At 35.3% G+C, this 18,177-nt stretch overlaps 1 protein-coding gene across 1 annotated transcript; it reads right to left on the bottom strand.

The window, feature by feature from the left end:
* Positions 1–1,908: 1,908 nt before the first annotated feature.
* Positions 1,909–15,706, bottom strand: pkd2l1 (polycystic kidney disease 2-like 1). Its single transcript, XM_007899726.2, has 16 exons — positions 15,578–15,706; positions 14,638–14,692; positions 14,446–14,559; positions 11,674–11,801; positions 8,325–8,578; positions 7,541–7,765; positions 6,548–6,776; positions 5,894–6,064; positions 4,862–5,043; positions 4,089–4,209; positions 3,889–3,987; positions 3,516–3,637; positions 3,217–3,334; positions 2,593–2,750; positions 2,240–2,387; positions 1,909–1,959 (listed from the first exon to the last, which is right to left on the bottom strand). The coding sequence occupies exons 1-16, from the start codon at positions 15,704–15,706 to the stop codon at positions 1,909–1,911; spliced, it is 2,304 nt and encodes a 767-aa protein (XP_007897917.2).
* Positions 15,707–18,177: the final 2,471 nt, after the last annotated feature.

Raw genomic sequence — 18,177 nt, forward strand, 5'->3', positions numbered from 1 at the left:
AATACCAGATGGCTGTATAAGATGCATTGTGGAACAAAAAGGGCTTCTCCACAGTGAAAGACAATAATGTAGTTTAAGGATTATTTGTAATAGAAGTAAAATAATTATTAAGTGTGTGCTCATTGTTAGAATATGACATATATAAGGAAATGATTTAAGGCAGGGCTAAATAAAATTGTAAACATTAAATTGTTAATCTTGTTTGTATTAATCCATTTTGTATCTGAACCATCACTCAACATCTGTTAATAGCACAAGTTGTTTTTTAAGAAGAAATGGTCAACATGAAATGTTGAAGTAAGACAACCACTGGCCTTAGGAGGATACAAGCTGTTTTGTAGTCAAAACGCCCAGTTCTTGGGAAACACAAAAGTAATAGCACGGTTGACTCTTTTCCCAGTTGCGAAAGACCTATGTGCCTGACCATTGATTGGATGAACAAAGAGGTGTAAAGCATGTCACGAATAAGATAGGAAAGGTATAAAGTTGAAAGCTTGTTGACATAAAGCAGCAGACTTAATAGGGAACCAGGCACATGGGAGACGAAGAGCCAAGCACACTGACTGCTCCAGAACCGGGTAGTTTATGTTTTATGGATTCCTGCTGTGCTTAAATTTAAATAAACTGAGTTAGCCACAAAACTTTATTGTCTGGTCTTTTGACTCAAACACTGGGACTTGAGATCGCAACATCATGGCAAACAAATGGTTAAAGGTTTGTTACTGTACTATGTATTTTGATGCCTGTAAACATGTTTATATACAGTTCCCTTTGTGATGATCGTGAAGTGATAGGATTTGCTGCCAAAGATTGTCAAAGGGCAAAGGAGCAACTATGACTTGCAAAGGTGAAGGCTGCAATTTAATAACTTTGATTCTGCTGTGAACATGGATTTAAACAGACGGGCACATGAAACATACTCCATTCTATTTTCTCATGGCTTGCTTACAAAGTCTACTGCTACTCTTTCTGAATGAACAGGGAATTGTTAGGTAAATGTGGCAAGGACTTCCATTTTTAGACCCTTTTCATATTACAATTACAAAGAAACTGTTTGAATGTTTCCATTTCAAATCACAAATCTTCAAAATAAAGCGCTTTGGGACGTCCTCCCGACGTGAAAAGCGCTATATTAAATGCAAGGATTATTATTATTATTATTATTATTATTATTATTATTATTATCACTTGCACGCAGGGGCACCACTTTAATGAAAAATGTTTTTAACTCAAACAAATATAAAGCACGTTGTAGCATTTTAGAATGGATTCCTACTTATAACATGTCAGAAGCAACATCAGCCTTTGAACTGTTGAATATTTTACAGATAGTTAAATCTACTGAAATACTTGCATGCAAGGTGAAGAATTGTTTTATATATAGGTGAACTAACTCTCATTTAGTAATACATTTAAATTAATTCACCTGCCTGACACTTTTCTAGTTTATTTTTGTAATATATTGTTTGATGATGAATTATGTTTCTCTTAATGAATTCCAATCCTATATACAATATCTCCACGTTTTTACTGCACTGCTTTGCTGTTGCAAAGCTGCACAGATGGGAGCAGATAGGACCAGTCACAGACAACACCAAAGTCTAGCAGACTAACATAAATATGCTCATTATAAAATCATACTTGAAGTTTTAGGGTCTATTTTGCGACGTGACTGATAACAATGAAGAAATTAGATGTAAATTAATCAGAGATTGTGCAAAATAAATAACAAACCATGCAAAAAGTTTGCCCTAAAAGTACGAGTTAAAATGGATTCTGCTGATTATTCTTTGAGGAGCAAATTGCTGATGAACCTGATTTACATGATTCAGGGTGATGTCCACAGGAAACATCCTCTCAGTGATTTGACATTGATATTCGTGCTGAGGCAGAATCCCAATTTTCCTGCTATTCCTTTTCTGTATTTCCTACTTGGCCATTGTGTCCACATCTCGCATCCTTGAAAAACAAATTTCACAGAGCATTTCACAAAGCAGGATTATTATTATTATTATTATTATTATTATAATCATTCCTAGTCAATGGATTTATAATCATTCTGCAGCATGTCAAAACAATGCAAAATATTCTAAAGCAGGTGAAAGCAAATTATTCTCTGAAATAAAGCTATTTGTAGGCAGGGAGATTCACATGCGCAATTATATTTTATACAATGATTGTGGTTTCTGTGATAATATTGTTTTAAAGGAACTTAAAGTAATAGATTTCTGATGTTTACCTCATGAATACTGTCAAGAAGTTTTCCCATCATGTCTTTCCGTTTCACTTTGTTTCTTTCCATAATCTCAAGTTTGATAGTGATGGCATCAATTTTGGACACAGTGTTGCCAATTAAATGTTCCAGCTGAATCACACGATGTGCCAAACTAGAATGGGAAGATTTCATTACAGAACTGCGCCAATTGATAAAATATGAATTTTAACAAGAGATTTACCAATTAAAAATATGACGAGTTTGCTTTCATTTAAAGTAATAACGTTCTTTTTATTAAACCTCCAAAGCTACTTGGGTGGTTATGTTTTATTTCAAAATTCTGTCGGTGCTTTATTACTCCTATTCACGATACGTACCTTTGGAACTCTTCATCTGATATGCCAGTGTTTGCTTTGTTGGCGATCTTATTGCTTTTTGTATCATCATCAAAGTCTTTTGACTGAGTAAAGGCGTGTGTGCTATTTGGACACATAAAATTCCTTCCCATGTTCTCTATCTCCACACTCAAAGCAACCTGCATAACAAAAATAGACATTATACTTCTGCTTCATTTCATATAATAATTAGGTTACTAAGGAAAAAATGCCTTTGAAATTATGCTAGCAGTTTGTTTGAATAAAGACTGAAAAGACTACCTACTATCACTCATTTTACTCAAAAAAATGTTACCCAAATGTTATTTAGGATCGGGACTAAAGTCTGCAGTCGCAATAGCATGACATGGAAGAAATCAGTAACTCTGCAGAACAAAAATAGACAACCATCACAACTGAAAAGATAGTGATTATTTGCAGCTTAAAGATAGACCCAATTTAGCTTTTTTTTTGCACTGGAACTATAAAGTACTGATGGGACCAGTAGATAAGTGTTACTCTAGTCTTTGGACTGTGCACCAGTTGTTGTTGTTTTTCTTTGTTTTGAACCGAAGATCTACATCATGCTTTTCATCAATTTCTGTCTGGATGGCTAACACTGCTTACCTTCTTTTCTTCTAACTCTTCTTTCATTCTTGTCTGTTCCTCCTCATCCAGAATCTTATTGCCATCATAGTCATATTTCGAGAATGCATCTGCGATCTCTTGGTCCGAATGACCCAACCTGAAAAATATCGAGTACATTTCAAAACATTTCAACAGCACTTTTCTGCGTAAGTTTTGTAATTCAGAAAAATGCAATCAAGAATTGTGCAGGTAGAAATCTGATTTTTTTTTACTAGCAAAAAATCCTCTCAACTTGAAAGGCACGATATAAATGTCAATTGTATTTTGTAAATTCATACCCTTTAAGGTTGTTTTTGAAATCCTCAAAACCTAGTTCCTTGGATCCAATCTGCAGTGCTTTTTGAACATCAGCAATCCTCTCTTTCTTCCGTTTCATCTTCGTTAGAGCTTTATTGTATCCCTTTCAATTGAAACAATACAGATATATTTTAGAAAACGTTCAGGCTGATGGAAAAATACGAAGGCAAGCATACAAGCTTACTCAAACCGAAACTGCAAAGAATGCTGCTGAACAATGTTTTTGATGGACATCGTTGATTATTACATATCGTAATTTCAAAAGGAAATTAAATAAGAACCTTTAGTTTTTTTTATTACGTTATTGCATAAAATGTCGGTATTTTTGCACTAAACAAAAATGGTCAAACAAACCTGCTTGATAAAGTTGGTAATCTGGAGCTCATCTTTCTGATCTGAGAGATCTGCCTTCACCTCAGAATATGTATCATTTATAATAGCCAAGAACATATTCTGAAAGAGAACAATGTTTGAAAAATCATTGGGTAAAATAGCTACTTAATTGAAAGATTGTGAAATTGTTTGATTCGTATTAGATATTAGATGTAACTTACAAGAAGGACAAAGAAAACAAAGAATACATATGTGACAAAGTAAATTGGACCTAAGATTCTGTTGGCGTTGTCTATTTCATCATAATTGAAGTCACCCAGGATAATTCGAAACTGCGTGAAGCTGGGAAAAGATTAAAGAGTTACATGTATAAAATGAAATAGGAGCAAACAGCACTTTAGAATGAGATATTACTGAAGTAATTTCTTTAATGGAGTTGAAAGGTAATTCAGTATTTATTACTTTACTGTTTCAATATATAGAGCTGGGAAAGCCAGGTGACCACGTTTTGAAGGCCCGTTTATTTTTTATTTGCAATGTTTATACTACAGTAGGAAACTAGAGTTACCTCTGTGTTGTTTCACTGCCTACTATAAGTAAAATACATCACTGGGTTGTATACACAGAATCTTTATGTGTTTGTCCTTGAGCCAATTAAACCTGGCAACTGGATTCTTGTTTCAATTTTATCATAAATGTCTGCAAAAATGGTTTGAAATAATTGTTCTCTCCCTTAACTATAGTCCTGTTGATAACATATATTCAATTCTATCACTTTATCCCATAATGTTGACTCATCAGTTTGGAACTCTTAGATTAACTGACTTCTGTACCTGTTTCATCAAGTTCACCCAGTTTAAACTTTAGTTATCACTTTAGGGAATAAATTGGTCGAACCAATTGAGAGAATGCTGGTTTGAGCAAAAAAAAGAGTTTTTTAAAGAAAAAAATTAACATACAAGGCAATATTTGACTGAAGGAGAAGTGAACTTACATGCATTTGAGGAAGGTGCTGAAGTTCTCTACCTGGGTTCCAAATAGAAGGTAGCCCAGCTGAGCGTAGGCGAAGAAAACGATGAAGAACATAATCGCAAAACCAAGAATGTCCTTAGCACACCGTGCTAGTGTCGAGGACAGCTGGGTCATAGTCTTATTAAAACTAATATACTTGAAAATCTGAATAAAGGAAAGCATACATTAAAAATAACTCCTTACTAAGAAATTTGATTACTTTTAAAAGACACATATAGAGTGGCAATGGGACATCTGGAGCACCATCTTCAAATCCTGTAAATGTTTTAACTAAGTTAAAGTTGAGAGAAGTCCATAATGCCCATCTTGACATTTCTCTTACATTGTGGGGACAAATGACTGTTAATTGATGTATTTAACGTTGAGTACTTTGTTGTAAAACGTGTATGCATGGGAGGACAATTAACAGTCATAGAGCAAATTTGTAGACATAAAAGCTGTCAGTGTATTCAGGCAACCAGGTTTAGTTTTGTTTTCTATTGCGGTAATTTTACTTTACATTTGTAATGAAATGGTAAATAATTTACTGGAACGCTCTGAGATGTTAGGAATGGACATTGAGAAAGTTGTGTGTTTAGAGTATTTTATTTATATTTTTCTAAGCAGAGGTTTGCTGTTTGCTGGATTTAGGCTAAGGTCATCTGTCACTCTCAGCCAATTGTCAACTGTATGACTGCAAATAAAACAACACAACCTTCTTTAGGCTGACTACAACAGAAATCAAAAGATCACAGTGAGACCTGTACTCCCAGTGCAAAATCTAGAAAAGGTTAAAAAAAAGTGTAACTCATTAAAAAAACGATTGAGAATAAAACATTTTTTTAATGGAAACTATTTAAATTGTTTGTTTCAGCTGTATTGGGCTAATATAAAGTTGCTACTATTTAAGCATTATGTTTGGTAGTTGAAAAGCAAACAAAACCTTCCAGCCCTGGGAGACAGTGACATAGAATATAATTCTATAGTTGGTGTTTTTCTAGGCATAACTACTTACTTTGATCCAAGCAAAAAACAAATTGACTGCATTCATGTTGTTGTACTGTGTCTGCCAAAAAGCCAAGAATTCAAAGTCAGCATAGGCTTCAGGATACTTCAACAATGCTCCCAATATTATGTTCACTTTAATCGTGCGGAAGATGTGGAAACCTATTGAAACTAGAGAAAGCTGGAAAAGACAATTGGCTCCTGTTATTACCATAGAAGTTGTAGAAACACAACTGTTATTATTACCACAAATTACATTTATGCCTGCTATAAAAAGCAACTTCTCTAATTCTATTGATATCCGTGTTATAGCCACGAATTATGAAATTCTATATTTTAGAATAAATAACAAAAAGCTTTGTCAACTCAATATCTCTAGCAATTTGCTGTTCAATTCCCAATCAGAAGCTCACAAGCTTCAGTCCCTGTTTTACATTTTATTTAAGTTTGTTCATGTTGTATTGGTTCTTACTTGCACTAATCTGACATTAGACACTGTTACACAGTTACAAGGCATTTTTGTTTGAAGTAGGGGAGCTCTCACAACCCGTCAAGCTCTGCTTCAAACACACCTCCTGTTAGCTTATCATAAATCCCTGATAGAGGATGGTTGTATCCACCTCCAAAAAAAGGACAAAATGGTTTAGAAAAAGTATAAACTTACCAATATTACCATCAGGTCCAAGCAGTTCCAAATACATTTTATGTATTGCAGTTTATGTATTCTTATTTCCAGTATCTCTTCCACAATGTAGTAAAAGATGAAGACACAGAAGACTATTTCACAGCCTATGATAAAGTAATCCCAGTTGTTGACATATCGAATGAGTTTCACTGTGCGAAATTGCCAAGAGGTTACTGCACCACCAGTTGCAGGGAATTCTACTACCAACCTTTAAGAAAGGGGCAGTGTTAGAATGAATACAAACACAAAGGCACAGCTTGTGCAAATATCATGAAATTGTTACAAGTTATGTGTGCTATCATCATTAAGATTGTCTGTTATTTATTATTTATTATTTGCTATTTATTATTTGATATTATTTTGATACTTGATGTAAGAATCATTACAAAAGTTTCCTTCCCAATGTATTATTTGTCTGAATGCATCCTCTGGCGAAAAAGTGGAAAGCTACTTCCAGTTATCTGTTCTATCACGGTGGGGTTGGGGTGAAAGGGGTGGGGGGAAGGAACCTGGATGAATTCCGATATTTGCCTTGTTCACTACATCGCAATGATCCAAAGTACAGCTTGGTTTTAACAGTTTATTTTTGTTAATTATCTGGTACAAGATAGTCATGTCACATGTCAAAACCACAACCTGTAGTGCTTAAAACCAAATCAAATACATTCAGTATAATGTTGCTATTCATTTGTTGGACGTGTTACTTAATGATTAGAAGTCAAACTTCTGCAGATTAACCAACCTTTCCATTAACAATGTTGAAATTGCAATACGATATGTAATTGTATACAGTAGTTATTATTGGCTTGAGAGACAAAAACGCCTGGCATCATTCCATATCTGAACTATAACTTAACTAAATAATGATACATCTCCAGACTTTGCAACAAATTAAAAATTCTTGAACAACCTAAATTTAATGTTTAGGATATGATTGATGTCTCTACGAAAGTAAACATTTTTATGACCCACCTTATAATGCAGAACAGATTAATGTTGGCATTATACACTGAAAGATCAACGAAAACTGCCCGAGTCCCTCTGTCCAGCCACAGGTTGTCCTTTAGGTCCTGTAGAATTGCAGAACTTTCGACCATATTTGACTTGAGGTCCTGGTAATAACCACCACCACTGTACACAGTTAGCTTACCCCAGTGTGAGGAGCCTCCAAGTTGTTCCTCGGAAGAGTAGGTCCATCTGTGTAAAGACCACATTCAATTAACAAAATAAATGTATCACATTTACCTGTGCATAAAACATGGTTACAGTGGCAGATATTTGTGCTTTCCTGTAACATTATTTAGGATCTATCAATAATTAAATCTGCTTAAAATCCCAACAAATTGATATTAAAATGGTGTAATTTATTAATTTCAGTCAGAAATCTTAGACAGATCTCAAAGCTATTTAGAAGATGTAGTTTATAAAACCATGTGCTAAATGTTAATAAATAGAACTATTTAGGAATTCAATACTGTGAATTCTGTAAACTGTGGTTTTATTTTACTGATAATATTAAGGAAGAAACTAAGAGTGAAAAACTTCTAGAGCAGCTCATGTGTAATCATAACTACATTGTGTGGTATCAGGAACATTCAACCCATTTTTTGGAGACATTAATATGCTACTACATGATTTTGCTTTCTTCCATTAATATGTAGTCACAGCACAACATTGAACAGGCAATAAGTGGAACAATTATTGTCCAATGTGATATTTGTTTATTCCATTATTAATAAAAAAAGGATACACTCACGCTGTTCCATTTTGAAGTCCAAATGGAGCTTTGTTTTCATTGTCTAATGAATAAACATTATAGCATCCAGTGATGTCTTCTCGAAAGTCCTTGTGAACCACACACGAGTTGTTCATTACTTTTATCTGTCGGATTCGCGGTACACCCAGCACCATATTCTCGTAGTAAATGAATGAATGAGGGCCACGTGAGAAGGAATCGTTATTGTACCACTTGGTCCAGTACAATCCATTCAGCAATGGACCCTGTGTGTACTGAATCAACACAAAACAAACAGGTTTTATGCAATTCATGAAGATAAATGCACATAAAAGTAAGATGTACAAGCTTTCAAAATATTTATAACGTATACTTCAACATTTTCTAACGTGAAGGGCACTGTACCAAATGCAAGGATTATTATTAAGAATGTACAGCAGTGGACTTTTTAAGCTGTGTTTATGCACTACAATAATAATCATATTCTCCATTGGAAGAGTGAAAATAAATGCATTCAAGGTAGATCATCACCTAAGAGTGGGTAGGTAGATAGAGACCAAACAGGATGAACCCCAGGGTTAGAATGATGAACCCTGAGGAATACTTAATTTCTCCATCCAGTCACCTCAGTTATGTTATCATCATCCTGATTATATTTGAAAAATAGGAGCATTTCCCAATAAGGCTTTATTACTGATTAGCAAGTCAGCAACCTACAATATGTTTTACATTTATATAGCACCTTTCATGTTGGGAGGATGTCTCAAAGCATCAGAATGTAAACCAAATAGAATCGGTCTCTAGACCTAATGGTCATCATTTGTGTTCCACTATGTGTACTTAATACCATTCAGGCCCTTGGCCATTTGATTAAGCAGTGAAATAGAGTTATCTGTTTCCCTCAAGAAGACTATAAAATATTTTTTGAAGAATTTAGCTTGACTTGTTATTTCCTTTGGAAAAGTGAAAACAAACACACATAGTTTCCATAGGGAGGTTTGTAGCTGCCATTTTAATTACTATGGAAACCGTAGCATCATTAAAAGAAGTTTGTTATAACAGCAAAAGGATTCTATGCAACCACATCCTAGAGACCAACTAGAATGAGTAAAACATTTTATTTGGCAAGTGTAGTGATGGGAATTACATCCATAACTGAACTTGAACAGGAAATTACTAGGGAAGTCTAATGTGTTCAATGTCTCACTCTCCACATCAATGTCATTTGTAACTTGTAATTGAAAAACACAATTACAAATGTTCAGAATTTAAACATTCTTCCAGGATCTCCCAGAAGTTGTTCAGCTGAAAAATGGATTAAAAAGATCATGAATCCCATGATATAGATGGAATGACAAAACAGCTACTTTCTGTTATTGCTGGTTGATACATCTCAATAAATATTGTCAGCCTATTAGACTATGAAGACATAACCTAGCCCAATCCTGCTACCAGATGTCTAGTCTCCAGTGAGGTTACCAGAATAGTTATAAGGATTACTCTAGCTAGTTCCGCTCCCCAAAACTTGCCAGTGTTTTCATCAGATGATCAACATTTCTTTTGATAATACTGCCACCTATTGTTGACTTGTTGTAGTCTGGTTGGCAGTCTAAATATTTTGTTGCACCATTTTCTCACCGGTCGAGACTGGAGTTACAAGCTAAGAATGCATTGTTTAATAATTAAGACACAGATTTAGATTGAGAGAATCTCAGGCTTTGAAACCACAAAACCTATTTTCAGTGAAGTTTTAACTCACAGCCTTTTTGAGTGCTTTATACATTAGCAAATTTGCCACATTTTAATGTGAAATATTAATCAACTATATTAATATGAAAATTAAAAGAAATTATTACTGCTGATTTTAAAAAGTCATTTCAAGTGTTTTTCTTTTGACATTATAACATAATATTAACTGAGATATCAATAAATAGAAAGTACCATAAGAAATATTTATATTCACAGTTACAGCAAATTCTTGTTTATAACATATTGTGTGTTTTCCTGTAGCTTGCTGGAAAGAAAGTGTTCTTGTTACATTAGCAGAAGTCTTGTGATGCCTTGTGTTTTAGTTATTGCATCACTGTGATTTTTGTTATCCTTTCAACTATAATCAGTTATCTCTACCAAGCTTAATAAACTACTGTAGATGTAGAATAAATCCTAAAATGTATACTGGATAGAGTAAAAATGTCCTGAACTTAGTTGCACATGATCTCAGGACTCTCCTTACAATGAGAGATCAAAAGACTCATTATTCCCTTGTAACTCACTGGCATTGTACACTTATCTCATCTCACACACGTGCCTTAATCTCTGTATATAATCAAATATATAATTATCTGAAGCCTGTTATGATAGATGACACCAACAAAAAACATACAATGAAACTGAGGATATTATTCATCTTCTCTGAAAAGACAGGTGGAGCTATGCCCAGAATGAATGATCACATTGAACAAGTTGGATTCAGTCCAGGAAACACCTAGTTATTATAGTCAATTTCTGGAACCTTCAATCTGTAGTTACAAAATAAGAACTAAAACAACTGTCTTTTCAGGAGAAAAACAAGTTATTAAAGCAAGACCAGTGAATACTTTTCATAATTAACACTGAATATAATTCTTGGAGGAGGAAATATTGGCGCATAATAATATCACCCATGATAATTACTACATAAATCAAAATGTGACCAAACACAATCAATAGCTATCACTTTACCTTGGCAAGAGGGAAGCACTCACACCTGAAGCCAAATGAGAACTACTGCCAGCCTTTGACTGCTTGTTTTGGTCAATGATAATTATCATATTCTAATATGTTTCCCTATTATGTTTATTGCTCAAAAAATACTTATAAGGTCATTTAAAAAAATCTAGTTTTTTTTGATGATGATAATGGATCCAGTAAAGAATGCAATAGAAATGTTTATGAAACATCTTATTTTAGGAGTAATACTCCAATCATTTGTGCTTCAATAGAACCACAATTGCCCAAGAATAATTTAGGGTAGAAATGATCCCTATTTTCTGCCTGAAAGTTAGGCGATAATAAAAAGGTTTACTTTATGTTCATTCCAAAATGACACCACATGCTGTATTTTTAGTTGTTTGACGGGTCGTCTGTATTCCATAGCAGAATGCCAAAACTTAATCAAAACCCAAGGGTCATGGACCCAAAATATTGACTCACTTTCCTTTCTCCATAGATGCTGCCTGACCTGCTGAGTGTTCCCAGTGACTTCTGTTTTTGATTTGCCAAAACTTAATGACCACTTTTAGAATGCAATGAACACGGGATATGTAAGTATTGTAACAGAAATAACTTGGACCAGCCATGTCATGAAACAGATTCACAGAGCTTTACTCACACTCCAGAAGTCAGCCATGCTGCCAATTGTCTGAAAGGACACACCTGTGTCCGATGCAGCTGAGAGGAAAAGGTTTGACATGACCTTTGTGTAATAGAAAGTATTTGAACTGGTCATTCCATAGGTCACTAGAAAAACAGAAATAAGACAGAAGATGTTATGGTTATACTATCATTAAATGTAATACCTGGTCATTAGTTCAGAGCAAATCCTCTGCTGTTTGGAATTTGCGTTCCAGGTTTTTGATCTCTGTAAAATAATACTATAATCGCCATTATGACTTTGAGCTGCAAAAGATGTTTTAAATTTAGACTACATATGTGTTGATATCTGTACAGTTTTTACATCTCAATTTGAATGAGAGAAACAAAGAAACCTGATCAAGAGTTGAGGTCACTGAAACTTAGCCCTTGGAGCTTGTTACACTGAAGTAGTATTGGTGGGGGAAAGAACGAGACAAACATTCTAACAGAGCCACTAATGATAACCTCTCAATCTATGTTTACAGAAGTTTTGTATTTGGCATTAGTGTGGAAGCCTCCATTCAGTACTTTATCTAAAAACCACGCAGTCACTACCCTTAACAGTAAGTCCTGTGAAGCACTTTGAAATATTTTCCTGACGTAAAAGAAGCTACATAGAAAGCAAGGATTATTATTATTATTATTATTATTATTATTATTATGTGTATTATTATTTGCCTAAACAAACCCCTCCTTTTGTTTCTGCTTCCAATATCTAATCATAAATGTTGTTAATCTGAGCAGACTCAAGAATATCCCTTAGAATATAAATTTGTGATTCTTGTAATCGATGATTGAGCCCCTGTAATGAGAAATTAATAGGATTGAAGAAAACGCTCCTAATAAAGATGCTGGAAAACTTTGAGGAAAATCAATTAGCAACTAAAATGGAACCGTCAGAACTGTCCACTAATCAACATTACCAACACGTCAGCCTGCAAGCTTTCTGCATGTTCTCATTCACCTGCATAAATAATGTAAACCTGAAAACAATGTCCGTCCCATTCAAAGAGAAAGAGGCATTTATTATCAGGCACACCTTTTGCCCTGATATATCACAGATTAATAACCTTTGCTTCTGTTCAAACCTATTAAATCACCTTAGTGCGACTTGGCAAACATTTGTAAATCTTGATTTATGAATTACATGCTTGGCTCCTTTCATCAGAATAGAAATACTTTGCAGTAAATGTTATATTTCCACAGGTGTCTGTCAGAGATAGCAATATAATGCTATTGTTGACAGGTCCAGATTCATTTCATTCATTTCATTTTATGACCTAACAGAAAGTATCATCACAATTAGCTTTGCTCAGAAATAAAAGAGGTTTTGAAGCACAAACATTAGCACAATGCCTGTGCTCATATCACCTTCTTGCAGATTCTAATTAATTCAACAGCAACACATAATAGACAGGCATTTAAACATTGCTGCAAAAGAAAACACAATTCCGTTGTATCTATATTAAGTTCATAGAAATTGATGACTTCAATGCCAGTTCAAATGTTTAATTCAATAGTGTAACCTGAAGCCAGGATGAATTGAATAAGTTTAATTCATCATATAGAAAAAGCAAAGTAAGTGAACAGGTGTTCTATACCATCAGAGGCCAAGTAAACATGAGGCACAATAAACTAATCTTTGACCAGCTGATGAAACCTTAGTGAATACAAATACAAAAAACAATAAATAAAAAGGATTATCAGAAAGTCACACTCTTCAGAAAGAGGATTCAGGAAGAGAGAGACTCAAGCTCAAAAATCATATGGTAATAATACAGAAATATTATGTAATAGAAGATACCATGCAATAAAATACAAGTAATGATCTATCTCTTGTGTAACTTTCAGGGTTTCATGCTGATTCTCCCTTTTTGATTTTTATCAAGTAATGAAAACTAAATAAATCAATTGTTCCATACTTGGGAACATGGCATTTTAACAGGGATTCCTGAAACACCTGAGAGACCTAATACAGCATTGCCCTCCAAAGATAGAGAGTGCAGTAGGTTCAAGTTTTACCTGTGGTGAAATAACCTTCAAGTAATTTTACCTTGTATGCTTTATTATTTTACCACTTTGCACATCATGCAATGGCAAAAATGTAAGAAATGTTGGATCTGATATATTTAGATAGTCACAACATTTCAAAGTATAATCGAGTAAATTACCTTGAAAATATGAAAAACATGAAAAACATCGTCAAACTTTCCATTCTATAGATGACATCATTGAAATATCTCAAACAATATGATACGATTTAAGTAAAGGGTAGTGGCTGTATATTTGAGGTCAAATAAGATGCAATGTCGAATTCAAGTATTGTAGTGTTTTATTAATTCATTCTCAAAGGGAGTAAACATCGTAGCCCTCGCTTCTGAGTCAGAAGATGTAGGTTCAAGCTCCAGGTCAGGACTTGAATTTGCATAGTCGAAGCTGACCCTCCAATGCAGTGCCTGAGGTACCATCCTGATGTTAACTGAGATCCCATCTGTCTGTGGGACACTGCAGTGTGTAGAATGGCTGTCGCGATTGCCCACAAATAAAGTCACTTCACGATAAATCTCGTGGAAGCTCTTTATGACATCCTTCTGATGTGAAAGGCACTATCCCAACGGCAAGGATTATTATCATCATCATCTGATGAACAGATACATTTGTATCAGTCATTTTGAATGTGAGCAAACGTGCTGTTATTGAGCCTGTATTTGCTGCTGACTTTGATATTAGAAAGAGATACATTACTTACATAAACAGATGTCCACCAGGAAAACAATGTAAACCAACAGCTCTCGCAAGGTTGTCTTGATATAAAGCTCTGGATTGTTGGACGTATTTTCAGTTAGTTTCGTGCTCCACAGGCCTGTAGAAAGGAAATAAAGCACCATTGTTGCATGAAATGAAAAGCAAGCAACAACAACTAGAACAACATAAATAGTGCCCATCGCACAGGGTAATGTCTTAGAACACTTAATATTGGTGAAGCTTGACTTCGACTTGGGGAGAGAGGAGAGTAGGCATTGAGCACCATAATGTTGGAACAGTCGATTTCAAAAATAAATGCTCTAACCACTGAACTACAGCATGCCACTAGATAACTAATATTGCAACCAACAGTCAGGCTGGTACTTTTCAGAGACAAACAGGTTGAACATCATTGCTGGTCATAACAAACTGAAAAGGGTATACTAACCCTGGCAATGCTCTTTGGGATAATGGGAACTTTAGTTTCCTATTAACGGGCAGAGAATGTCTGCTTAAAAGGGAAACCTAGTTACAAGTTCCTTTCACTGTTGTTAGCTTCAAGAAATATTATTTCTTTCCAGTCGTTCAGTACAAATTCTTTCATGAGACAGAATATCGAAAATACAATAATTACAAACTGTTCTCTCGATGGAATCTGAAATACTTAAGGGTATTTGCAAACTAGAAGCTTCCTTTATTTTGTTTAAGAAAGGCTACAGATGCTGTAAATCTAAATTGAAATAAAATTGCTGAAATCTACAGCAGATCATTCAAGAATAACACATTATTAGATTTATTTGTTTAAAAATGTCAATCTCTGAGGCACCCAGTTGTAACTCTTCTATAAACACATTTTTGGGAAAATCAACATTTTTACTATCTTAGAGGATTGGATCTGATTTTATTTGTTTCTACACGACAATGTTAAAGCAGCAACAGTTGAAGAAGATTTTAAAGTCTGAGCTGAATATTGAGAGTATCTTTCACTTACTGCGGATTCCTTTAAAGACAGCGGAGCAGCAACCAGAGGAAGGTGTCCCATTCTTTCCCGGCTTTTCTTTACTTGGGTAAAATGGGGGTTCGTCGCAGCTGTAGGGGTTGGCTGGGAAGGAGCCAGGATTGTAGATAGTCTGCACCTTGAAGGGAGAGTTGGGAGGAGATCCCTCGAACCCCGCATTATCCCAAGCTGTCTTATTGGTTAAACTTTCCATTTCGTGCACTTCTTTAGCTGTAAACTTGAAGCCGTTGTCCTGAAACGAGCTCATTTTAATCAACTGCAGCCTTTGGCGATTCAGATTCTCCAGGGCTCTTGTCCTGGGGCAATTCTAGTTTAAGCAATCTGCAGTGTTTGCCAGGGTACTGTATGAGTGCAACTCATGCTAACTTAGCTCAGTGCCTCTCCAGCTTTTGTTAGTAGATGACGCCATAGTAAAGGGAGGGGGCTGGGTTCTGAAAGAATTGCAGTTTCCAGTGACATGGAGAATTGAAATGTTTTGAAAAGCCATGGGAACAAGTGACAAGGATAATGCATTAACCCTCTCGGGTGAAAATAGCTTCTCTAAATGTTTGTCTTTAACAAGTCGGGTTATTTTGACACCCTCCCTACTCCAAATTCAAGTTAAGTCACAAAATACGTCAATTTACCTCAAGAGCACGTTGTAAAACAGCAGTTTTGGATTAAAACCAGAAATGTTGAAAATCCACAACCAGCCAACCAGCGACTGGAAGCAAATTTTATTTTATTTCAGATAAAGTTTTCTCTTTTTATTCGCACCATTGGATTAAATAGGTCCTTCGTAATAATGGAGCGAAATATTAACAACCGGTTGTTTCATCTGTAATTGATTATTATTTTGGAAGCTTTAGTATTAAAAATAAAACAGCAGAACAATAGCTACAACAACAACAACAGGGTAGCATCCTGGAGTGCTTGACAGTGCCAGAGTCTGTCCCCATGCCAGAGGGAGAGGGTGGGGGAGGTGACTGTAAGCACGATCAAAAAGGAAGGTCTTTAGGCGGGATTTGAAAGTGTGGAGGGAGGGGGCAGGACAGAGGGAGAGAGTTCCAGAGTTTTGGGCGTAGTGGCTGAAGGCACAGTTACGGATCGAGGAGCAGAGGGGACGAGGGTCAAACAGGAGGCCGGAGCCAACCTAGCGGAAGCAGTGGGTGGTGGAATGGGGGTAAGCAGGTCAGATAGGTAAGGAGGTGCGAGGGCTTGAAGGGGTTTGAAAATGAGTGAGAGGATTTTGTTGGGTATCAGAGGCGAGATTGTAGCCAACATATCTTTCCACATTTGACTTTTATGCTGTTTTAGCACAGATATTGCAAAAATACAATCTTACTGTTTATGTCTGTTTAATAAATGGCATTTAGTGTTTGGTTTGTTGAAGCTGAATTGAAGATATTCCCCAGAGAAGGTCTCCACCTTGTGTTCCTTATCTGCTATTGCGACAAACTTCAATCCAGGCAATATATCACCAAAAAAAACAAATTAAATTTTCTTCCATTCCAATTGTTCAAATCTCAGAAAGAATAGAGTTTTGATAGCTTTTGATTCAAGTCTTCATCAGAAATAGTCAACCTTGATTCAATTGCTGTTTGAATGAATTATTTGTCTACAGAAATACAGTCACTGCACTTTACAGTACAGTGTACTTTAAAACAACCTCCTGAAATAAAAGGGCACTATATGAATTGCAGGGTGTATTATTATTATTATTGGAAAATAACAAAACCAAGTGTAAACAATACATATAAAACATAAAACCTAGTTGAATCAAAAAGAAATATTGTTTATTTTTGTGTAATTGTTGACACGATAACAAGGTTCAGTTAGACACTGTTAGAAGGATGGATGTCCTTCAGATTTAACTCTGGCAGCTGTTTGACTACAGAAAGATTCAGTTGTACAATAACATCAATTGAGTAGCCAGAGATTTGCACTGCCTAATGCTCACTCCAGGACTCCAAGTTAGTATATTATGGTGACTGTCTCTTAGAAAATCGTCCACTATTAAAAAAACAAGGTAAATAGAACTGAGGAAAGTTTGCCTTGCTTTCAAACTAAATTAACTGTTTTTACATCAAGATTCTGAAAACCTTTGAGCATGCAAGAATTGTATACAAATCTTATTAGAACTTACTGCAGTGAATTGGGAACAGTTCTGAACAGAAGGGAAAGGTTCAATAAAAATGGGAGTTGGTATATTCCAAGCTGTGTCAGTGTTGGGTTAAAAAGTCATTTGGGGGGTTTATAGACATTGATTTATTACTAGAGAAGCTGAGAAAGTAAGTTCTGCCAACGCATGGAAATTCTCTAACATAACCAATAAACAAGGCAAACAGGATGCTGGACTATATTACTAAATCAGTTGAGTTTAGATGCCCAGACATCATTCTCAGGCTGTATATTGCTCTGGTCAGACCACATGTTGATTACTGCAAACAGTTCCGGTCACTGCGATTTAAGGACCCGAGAGGCAATACAGAGGAGAACAATTAGGATAATCCCTTGTCAGAGGAATAAACCATGAGCAACGACTAGGCAAGTTAGGCACTTCGGTCTTGATAAAGAGGACTCAGAGGACTCATAAAGTTGTGTAAAATTTTAAATGGAATTGAAAAAATAAACCCAGATCTTTAATTTAGGATATATTGTGACAGTAGAACAAAAAGACATAGGTTCAGGTTTCTAAAGGGCAATTTCAGGACAGATACCAGGAAGTTTTTCTTTATG

Source organism: Callorhinchus milii, unplaced genomic scaffold (assembly GCF_018977255.1).
Source record: "Callorhinchus milii isolate IMCB2004 unplaced genomic scaffold, IMCB_Cmil_1.0 Scaffold7, whole genome shotgun sequence".
NCBI classification, from domain to species: Eukaryota; Metazoa; Chordata; class Chondrichthyes; order Chimaeriformes; family Callorhinchidae; genus Callorhinchus; species Callorhinchus milii.